This window comes from Mustela putorius, unplaced genomic scaffold (assembly GCF_011764305.1).
Source record: "Mustela putorius furo isolate JIRA1106 unplaced genomic scaffold, ASM1176430v1.1 tig00000242_pilon_pilon_pilon, whole genome shotgun sequence".
NCBI lineage: Eukaryota > Metazoa > Chordata > Mammalia > Carnivora > Mustelidae > Mustela > Mustela putorius.
Genome location: NW_025421325.1, coordinates 15,032,847 through 15,042,578, shown reverse-complemented (window position 1 = coordinate 15,042,578; position 9,732 = coordinate 15,032,847). Strand labels below are relative to the sequence as shown.

General features: G+C 47.3%; 1 protein-coding gene across 2 annotated transcripts in view; it reads right to left on the bottom strand.

Moving 5' to 3' along the window:
- Nucleotides 1-2,222: 2,222 nt before the first annotated feature.
- DPYSL2 (dihydropyrimidinase like 2) overlaps nt 2,223-9,732 on the bottom strand; it is a 132,324-nt gene continuing 124,814 nt past the window's right edge. The window contains exons 12-14 of one of the 2 annotated variants that reach the window (XM_004775083.3): nt 5,643-5,822; nt 4,665-4,830; nt 2,223-2,714 (exon numbers count right to left, since the gene is read on the bottom strand). In XM_004775083.3, the coding sequence (XP_004775140.1) occupies nt 2,623-2,714; nt 4,665-4,830; nt 5,643-5,822 (438 nt within the window). In that variant the 3' untranslated portion in view covers nt 2,223-2,622. The remainder of the gene's footprint in view (nt 2,715-4,664; nt 4,831-5,642; nt 5,823-9,732) is intronic. The other variant, XM_004775084.3, reaches the window with a different exon arrangement.

Here is a 9,732-nt window from a genome sequence, read left to right as displayed (position 1 = left end):
TTCGGAGACACTGTCCATTTATTTTAGCATTTACATATGACATTCATTTAACAGACACACAAAGCAAGCCAACAGGTAAACATGCTTACACAGCCTGCAGAAATCTTCAGGTTTTAAATTGTTTTAAAAAAAAACAATCAAAATAACCAAAACCACCATGACCTGCTACAGGAAAAAACAGGAAGACTCAGTGAATACTAAAAGAGCTGCAAGTGTTTCTTAGAATTGAAACAAAAAAAAATTTTTTTCCAACTTGTTCAAATTTCCTCTAAATGCAGGTGAGAAAAAAAAAAGCAAATATATTAAGTTAACCAATTATTCTTTAAAAGTGCAATTTACTTTTAAAATAACAAACAACAACCACCACCAAAAATAAACCCCAACCATAACCCCAAAGGCAAAACGTGTGGAGAGATGAGTGTGATGTAAGTGACCTACTTCTCCGTGTTATGCTTTACGAAAGCAGATTTGGTTCAGTAAAAGCCTGCAAACGCTAACATTGCTTAAGAGAATCTGTAAACGCGTTTGGAAAGAAATGCAACACGAATCGGCAAAGACAGGGCCCAACACGAAGGCAGCTAGCGGGAAGGGTCATGGATACGAGGGCGGGATGTGGACACAAGGTCACCTGCGGTCTTTATGAGAGCCACATGCTCGATTTGTAAGATCTTCTCCCCACAACAGCTCTGATGGGACCTATCACTCCTTCAACAGCTGTTCCCAGTCACAAAGTAAAATGGACTCTAAGTTGAATTTCCCAAGGATTTTCTGAGTTTAGAAGGCCTTCTTATACGATAGGTCTTATTCATCTGTGGTCTTGCTTTTCGAGGCTTCGGTTCTTGGCGGTCAACCAACGTCCAGAAGCAAGTGCTCCTCCCTCTGACGTACCGTCAGGAGGTCAGCAAGAGCTGCCGCTTGTCACAGTATCTACGTCATTCACGTCACTTCATCCCATCACATAGCCACCTTACTAGCTGACGTCATCCCAAGAAGGGTGAGTATGGAATAAGGTATTTTGAGAAAGAGAGACCACATCCACATCACTTTTATTACCGTATATTGTTACAATTATTCTATTTTATTATTGTTGTTGTTAACCTCCTACAGTGCCTAATTTATAAATTAAAGTATATCACAAGTACATATGGGGAAAAAAACCAATACATATCAAGTTTAGTACTATTTGCGATTTCAGATATCCACTGGGGGTCTTGGAATGTATCTTGTGTAGAAGGACTGCATGACATCTCCCAAAATAATTGAATAAGAAAATATTTTTTGCCCCGAAGTGAGAAGACCCGGAATGCTCTGGAATCCCAAAAGATATTTTTAGCAAAGAGCAGGCCCCAGGGTCAGCCTTCACCAACTCAACACTGAGCTGGTGGCTGGCTCCAGGATAACTGGTTCACTTGGGCCATGGGGCTCAATTTACAGATTTGACTGCATTTTTCTTTAGTTAGTTAGCATTGCACAGAGGAAAAAACTTATGTCCTATAGCCTCAGGTTTCTGCAACATCTCAGTACTGCTCGAGTTTCTATGCTGAGCCCACAGGTGAGTGTGGGTAGCTCAGCCCTCCCGCTGCACCCGGAAGCATCCCGAACTCAAACGCATGTCCTGGTGGGGGCGGGTGGGTAGCACCAGTCGTGTGTGGACTAGGAAAGCATATTACTATGGCTGCAGTGACAAAGCTCAAACCCTTCTAGGCAGGTTCTTACGACCACGCTAAGACAGGAGATCTGGTCATCTGAGAAGACACAGGGGAACGGGGAAAAAACATGGGTCTCAGAGACAAGGGCTTTAGGCAACACAAAGAAAGGAAGAGACGTGAAAACAGTCATGAATGAAAAAGCTAGGAGAGGGAGAGAGAGAGCAGAAAAGATGTTAAGAAAGGAGAAGAGAATCCTCGAAAAATGTAATCTGCAGCAAAATCTAGGCCAAAAGAAAACCTGCCTTCATCAACAATTGACGCAGAAGACGATGGAATGCAATGCGGACATTTTGGAGCCTCTCAGGAGGGACACGAGTCTGCCACCCACCCTGAAGCAGCTCAATGGTTACATAATTGCATCATTAGGATGTCCAGTTCAAACCCCTTGTATTAATATTGAATTAGGCGCCCCAATTTAGTATGTAAAAATAAAAAAAAAAATAAACAAAAACCTACTCCCCCCGACCCACCCACCCTCTCCCTAGACCCATGAAGAAAACTTTTCAAAATTTAAAAAGAAAAAGGCAGCTCTGGGCAATTCACTTTATCTTCCCCCCACCCCGCCCCCCTCCCCCCATGAAAAGGAAGATGGTAACAAGTACAACAGAGGTTAGAGATGAAAAATACCCTCGTTGTGATTTGCTTTGTTTCGCATGTCTGAGTGTTGGATGCAGTTCCGTGTATGGGGTTGGTGGGTAGACTTGGGTGATATTCCTTAGATGTACAGGGAAGTGGGTGAGCAAAATCAGTGACTCCGGGTGAGGGACGGAGTGCAGGGCCCAAGAGGGAGCCCTGTGAACTGGCTGCCCCACAGTAACTATCACAGGCTCTTAAAAAAAAAAGTTAGGAAGGAAGTCTCAGAATGTCCTCAGGTGTCCCATCCCCCATCCCCAAGTAGGCTGCCGGCTGGCCTCTAGCCCAGGCTGGTGATGTTGGCACGGCCACCAGGGGGAGCCACAATGCGCTGGGTGGTGCGGCGGGGAATGTTGTCATCGATCTGAGCACCTGGAGAGGAGACAGGGATGGGGGTCAAAAAGGGTCACATGGTGGGGGGGACCAGTTACAGGAGTCCCCCCTCTAAACCAAAACAGCACAGCCCAGGAGAAAAGGGCCAGGCCCAGTCTCTGTCCCTCTCCCAAAACCTCACTGCAAGTTTAAACTGCAAAAAAGGGACCTGCCTAAGGTAGCCAAAGAAATCACCGACCCTGTAAAGCAGTCCTTGCAAAAGCTGGTTGGATCCCTCACTTGAAAGAGTAAAACTGTATATGAAATAACACCATGCTTCAGCTGGAGACTCACTGAGACTGCAGCCTGCCTGTGTCCTCATTAGTCAGACTGCGTGGCTTTTCTGAAGGCTTCTACAGCCTTCTCTCCAGCATTCTATTCCCCCAACTCTGTACCTCTGCTGTGTAACCAGGAATAAGAGTGAGGATGCTTCCCTAGATTGGAATGGCCAGGTCAGATAAAAGAGCACAGCCATGATTATGCCCATTTCACTCTCTGACAAAACTAGTGCTTGTTCTTTTCAAAATTTTTTGAAAATTCATAGGTGGCTCAGTTGGTTAAGTGTCTGACTCTTGGTTTCAGCTCAGGTCATGATCATAGGGCTCCTGAGATCAAGCTCCACGGGCTCTGCACTGGATGTGGTGCCTGTTAAGATTCTCTATCTCGGGGCACCTAGGTGGCTCAGTGGGTTAGTCTCTGCCTTCGGCTCAAGTCATGATCTTGGGGTCTTGGGATCAAGCCCTACATCGGGCTCTCTGCTCAGCGGGGAGCCTGCTTCCCTTCCTGTCTCTCTGTCTGCCTCTCTACCTACTTGTGATCTCTGTCTGTCAAATAAATAAATAAAATCTTAAAAAAAAAAAAAGATTCTCTTTCTCCCTCTCCCTCTGTCCCTCCCCCCCTCTAAAAAAATAAAAAACCAAAATAATAAAATTTTTGAAAATTGGTAACCCACAGATGGAATTACACCTGGTAACTTTCTGAAACCCAGCATATTTGACAAGGAAAAAAAAAAACCTATAAGATTAACGGTTTCTTTAACGTCCCATAGAGAGTGGGATACTGATCTGTGGCTCAGGGAGCTTGAAAAGAAGGCTTTTAGCTATAGACCAAATGGAGGAGCACAAGTTTCAAGTAAGGAAGCCTGACAATCTGGACAGCTCACCTTTGCTGACATCACACAAATAACAACTATCAAATGGCTCTGCTGTGAGCACTTTACGTGGATGGTCACTTATTTAACCCTTCTGACAGCCCTATACAAGGTAGCCACTACTCTTATACCCATTCTATAGATGAGGGGACTGAGGCATAGCTGTGTCTGGCTACAGAGTCCAACTATTCAAGCTCCAGACCCCACAAGCTGAGCTACCACGATATGCTGCATACATGGGGGCAAAGAGAGTTCTGAAATACCACAACAATACCACAACACCCTCTTTTAGGATGGACACGAGACTTTGGAGAAATGTCCTCTGCTACATCAAGTTCTATATATACAGAGTATGCACACCATGACGTTGTATGTGCTGTACACTCACGTCAAGATTCTGAAATGACCCAACTGGTCATTCCATAGGAATTACATCTCTGGGGATATTAGTACTTCTCATGAGCTTCATTCCTTCCCAAGTCCCCCCCCCCTCTAACCAAAGCACGCCTTGGAGCACCTGGGTGGCTCAGTCGGTTAAGCATCTGCCTTCACCTCAGGTCATGATCCCAGGGTCCTGAGATCGAGATCCACAATGGGCTCCAAGCTCAGTGGAAAGCCTACTTCTACCTCCCCCTCTGCCATTCACTCCACTTGTGCTCTATGGCTCTCTCTCTCTGCCAAATAAATAAATAAAATCTTTGGAGGAATAAAACAAAACAAAATAAACAAACAAAAACAAGCCTTGCTGGTTCAGCAAGAAAGGTCCCATGGAACCGGGCCCAACCAAACCATAACCGTACCAGACAAACTGAATCCAGACTGGTGCAGGTTCCGGACAGGTGGGGCCTGCTGCTTGGCAGGAGATGTCTTAGCTGAGGAGGCTGGAGTGACAGTCTTGGGTGTCACAGACACCTCACACACAGGTCCGTCGTACAGGCCACGAGGAACCCCTCTCAGCTCTGCCAGCTGCAAAACACAAGAGCCCCTTGACTCAGGCCACGTTCACAGAGGACATCTCCCAGGCAACTCTCTAAAGGGGGAAGGAATGGCAGTTAGGACAGGCCTGTGAGAGTGGGGAGGGAGGGCTCTCTTTATGGACACATACAGTGGGGACAGATGTCAGCGAGGAGCCAGCCCCCACCACTCCAGGCTGAAGTTCCCCCAAGATGAACCATGGGTAGTTGGTTACTCTACAAAAACTGACTAACGTCTCTTACCATTGTCCCCCCCAGGCACTTTAACTTACACCCAAGTTCAAAATCTCTGTGAAGAGATTTAAGCTCACATTCAAGATCACTCTCTCTGTAATTCCTTCACAGCTCTGTCTATTCTCTGCCTCACAGTCCTCAAGTACCAGTGCCTTGAATACACTGTACATCTTCCCTGTTCATGACATTCTAACTTCCTTGTCTCCCTTCTTTGACTTCTCAAACTCCTGCCTAATCCTCAAAACCCAACTCGAAATGCCCTCTTCCCATGACACTTTTCCCTAGGACTCCAGGCAGTGGCTACCTCCTCTGAACCACTATACATCCCAGCACACACCAGTCTTACTTCATTCTGGCTGGCTATGGACATACCTGACTTGTCTACTGGTATTCTGAGCTCCAGAAATAAAAAGATCATGTATCCCTTATTCGTGAGCCACCTCTCCTCCATACTCCTTCATACTCCTCCACCTCCTCCTCTCAATATTCTAACTCAAAGTGCTTAGTCGGCATGTACAGAATTGAACATAACCCATAACAAAAACAGTTCGTAAGATCAAAGCTACTCACTCTGCTCCTCGCCTTGATACGCTTGTAAACAAAATCAGGGAAGGGCTTCCGGGGGATGTAACGCCCAGAGCCTTCAGTGACATGCAGGGTGCCATCCTCCAGGACGATCTTCCCCTGACTGATGACCACCAGTGGAGAGCCACGGCACTCCATGCCCTCGAAGATGTTGTACTCGAGAGACTAGGAAGAGAGAGCATGAAAACTTTAGCATACACCCTGCCCAAGATCTCACAGACAAAAGAAAGGCCCTGTCCCGAATATCCACCCCAGCAGGCACTTAATCTTTCTGTCTTCATTTTCCTGTCTAGAATTATCTTTCCCTGCCTCTCAAAACTCTTGGGGGGAAAACAGCTGAACAGAAAAACTGTGTGGGAAAGCATGAGGGTTTGTAAATGCTAACAAATACAAAGGAAGTGATTCCTTGTATGAGCGGCAGCTTTGTCCTTACTGACTTAAGCACCCATTGGGCTAAAATCCGAAGATGTTCTCTGACCAAGATCTAAATTTTGAAATGCGGCCATCCATGAGCAGGTTTTCCCACTGGCTTTCCTGGTTCTCAATCTGTTAGCAACAAGGTTCAATGGTAGTCCCTGAGTGAAAAGCCTGTGGGAACTCGAGCCAATGCCTTCAATGAATTGTTGACGTCTAGTTAACTTCCAGAACCATGAAGCTATCCTTCTAGCTTCAGGCTTTGCAGGGTGACATATCCGGGCTTCCTCTTGGAAGACAGGCAGGATCTTTGTATGCATGTGAGTCTGCTGTTGCAGAAGAAGGCAACAGAAAAGAGGAGGCCCCAGTCCCATCCCCCAGCTTCGATTCACCCTGTGCTCCTTCCCCAGGTTCTACAATGCCCTGCGCTTCTTCCTGCCTGCCTTGTTCCCGGGCACCAATGACTGTGGCTGGAGAATGCACAGGGAAGCTCTCACTAGCGAAAGCAGCATGGCTTTCTGGGGAAAGTCAGACTGGTTATCAGCATTCAGGGGTCAGTCTATGAAGAGAAAGCTGTAATGGGCCAGTGCAGTTCGGGAGAACATTTCTGCCTGGCACAGTGGGCTCAGAAGGATGGGGAAGCCCTGGGCTGGCTTCACAGCTCACATTCAGTGTCGGAATGCCGTGTTATTGATTAAAGACAGCAGGGAAAGGCTGTCGGCACTGCCCGAGACCCCAAAGAATCCTCTGGAAATTACCTAAGGAGTGAGGCAGAGATGCACCTGCAGAAAGGAAGGGGGGGGGGCGCTCCATACACGCACTCTGGGACCAGAGTGTGTGTCCTCAAGCCTGGACTGTCTTTCATCCATTTGAAGACAATCATGCTGGAATCAGTGCATGTCTCACAGCAATGGAATGAGCTCTGCTGGCGGGCTCTAGCTTGGCTTTTCTCACCGGCCTAGGAGGTGACCATGCTGAGGCCATTTCACATCAATTGCTCAGCCTGACATTTCTGTGGACTGCTGTGGCAGCAGGAATTCACACCACCAACGTGCGGGAGGACCGGCTTGCAGCTCAGCCTCTCAGGAGACATTCTGCCTGCTCGACTCCCAATGCCAATGTTTTGAGGCACACAGAATTCTCTGCACTCCCCCTTCTCCAGGGCAGAGTCGCCTCTCAGTTGTCCTATGCAAAGCACAGGCAAGCCCTAAAGGAGTCTCATAGTAGACTCAAAGTGGTGCATCTCCTTTCGTGGTGGTATACAAACTCAGGGAATATCTTCAAATCAAGGCATCTCGGATTTGGTGAAATCCAGGAGTTGTGTGTGGAACTCTGAGTAGATCACTTGAATCCTGCCTCAGAACTACAGGTTCTCCATCTGCCTCTCCCCCAAGGCTTACGTGAATATGACAACACGAAAGCAACATACGCGGGTAGATCACACTGTCAGAGTCCTATCATCTCCGACCTCGGATTACCCTGAGGCCATCAAGCCCCATCTTTTACTCTGCACCTGCGTCTACACTCCAACAAGCTCTTCTTGCACCCTAATGGAGGACTGACAACCACCCTGGATGTGGGGCCATCCACCTGGGTTCATATCCCTGGTCTGCCATACCCCGGCTGTATGACTTTGGACAAGTCCCTCACAGCTCCTCATCTCCCTGGGATAAAGCCTGCCCCGCAGGACTGATGCCAAGATTCAAGGAAATAAAAGGAACAGAAGCATCCTGCATGGTACTTGGCACAGACCAGGCATTTAGGAAATGTCCAGTCATCCACGATCTGGTTTTTTTTCTACTGTCCTTTCAAAATAGAATTGCAAGCTCTTTAATGACAGAGCCATCACAACACGCTTAGGCTGACTTTAATTGCCTGTAAATGACAGATCACAAATGACTAAATGGGTCTTGAGCCATCGCCATTTTGTAAAAATGGGAAGAACCAGCCCCATGAATCTACGTCACTTAAAACTAACAAACGAACAAGCCCAATGGTTGGCTCACAGCTCAGGGAATACAGAACCGACCCGCCCCTCCGCCAAACCGCAAAGCAGTGAGGCTGCATTGCTCACCAGGTATAAACCATTTTAACCTACATCCAACCCTGGGGCTCCCTAAAATGACTCATCTGGCTGGATGCCTGAAAAGCCCGAGCAGACGCTTCTAGCAACAGGCTCAGTAATAGTTAGCTAAATGCTACAAATTAAAGCTAATTAGCCCAGTAGTATGAAACACCGTATTACGCTGGGAAACCCTCTCATTTGTATTTTCCCGGATGATTAATGCTGCACAAATGTGTTTAATGTGGACTCTCTGAATCAATCAGGTGAGGACAGATCAGAGGCACTTCTCTTACATGGGGCTGCCTGGAAGTAGAGGCAGGGCAGTGCTATCACTCCAGGGAAGTTTGGGAGTGATGCGTGAATGGCAGACTCTGTCTCCTCAAATCCTCTCTCCCTCACAATCTCTCTCCTGCCACGGTAAGGGCTCCATATGCACACCCCTTAGCTAAGTCATCCACAGCTTAAATAATGAGTCCCGTTTTACCCATCCCCTCTGCAGAACGGACTGCCAGGGAGGGGAAGCATTGCCTCCGTCTAAGCCTGCCCAAGAGGCTGCATGTGTGGTCTGCTAGGGAAGCACTCTGGGCAATTGGGGGGTTCTAGTTCTGGTTCTACCACAAAATAGCCATGTAACAGCAGACTGGTCACATAAGCTCTCAAAGCTTCCGTTCCCTATCTTCCCACTAAGCAACTGTGGTCATGGTGCCATCTCTTTACTGAGAAGGCCCCAAGAAGAGTAAATGGGACAGTGTTGTTAATGCATATGAACAGGTATGTTCACTGGGCAGGACCCTAGGAGCGCTGCCCGCCAAGGCTGTTCTAGATCCCAAAAAGGTTGTGATCTAAGTTACACGTAGGTGTAGCTGTAACACTATGCTGGGAAGCTAAGCCAGCCAGCAGGGAGGGAGGGAAAAAGTCAACTCAAAGTTCATTCCTTTAAGACCAAAAGAACATCTTGTCATTGAGGGGTTTTGTCTAGAACACTGACATGAGAAAGCAGTGGCTTAAAGGAATAGAAGTGTCCAATGGGCATTTGAATATTTGCTGTGGGTTCACTGTAGAAGGCACTGCCATGAAAGGTGCTGCCCTCCACCATTGAAACGGGGCAGTGCCTGGGGTGCCTGGGTGGCTCAGTGGGTTAAAGCCTCTGCCTTCAGCTCGAGTCATGATCTCAGGGTCCTGGGATCAAGCCCTACATCAGGCTCTCTGCTCAGCAGGGAGCCTGCTTCCCCCTCACTTTCTCTGCCTGCCTCTTTGCCTACTTGTAATCTCTGTCTGTCAAATAAAGAAAATCTTAAAAAAAAAAAAGCAGTTCCTTGTTAAAAAATAGGGCAGTGCCTAACTTCTAGAAGCTTCTGACATTTGGCATTACTTTGGAGGCTCTGAAGGTCTATAGACAGAGAGCTCTACCTATAAAGAACTCCAAAATGCTGAGAAGAGGAATAGTCTTACTGTCCTGACCAAAGAGAAGAAGATAGCTTTTTTTTTTCCTTCCCCTTCGGCAAATTACAAGTTATAATATACCCTGGGAAAAAGTTCATTCCTATCACAGCAAGCTCTTTCTGGGGACTCTCCCTCCCTCAGTCCCTTTCTGGG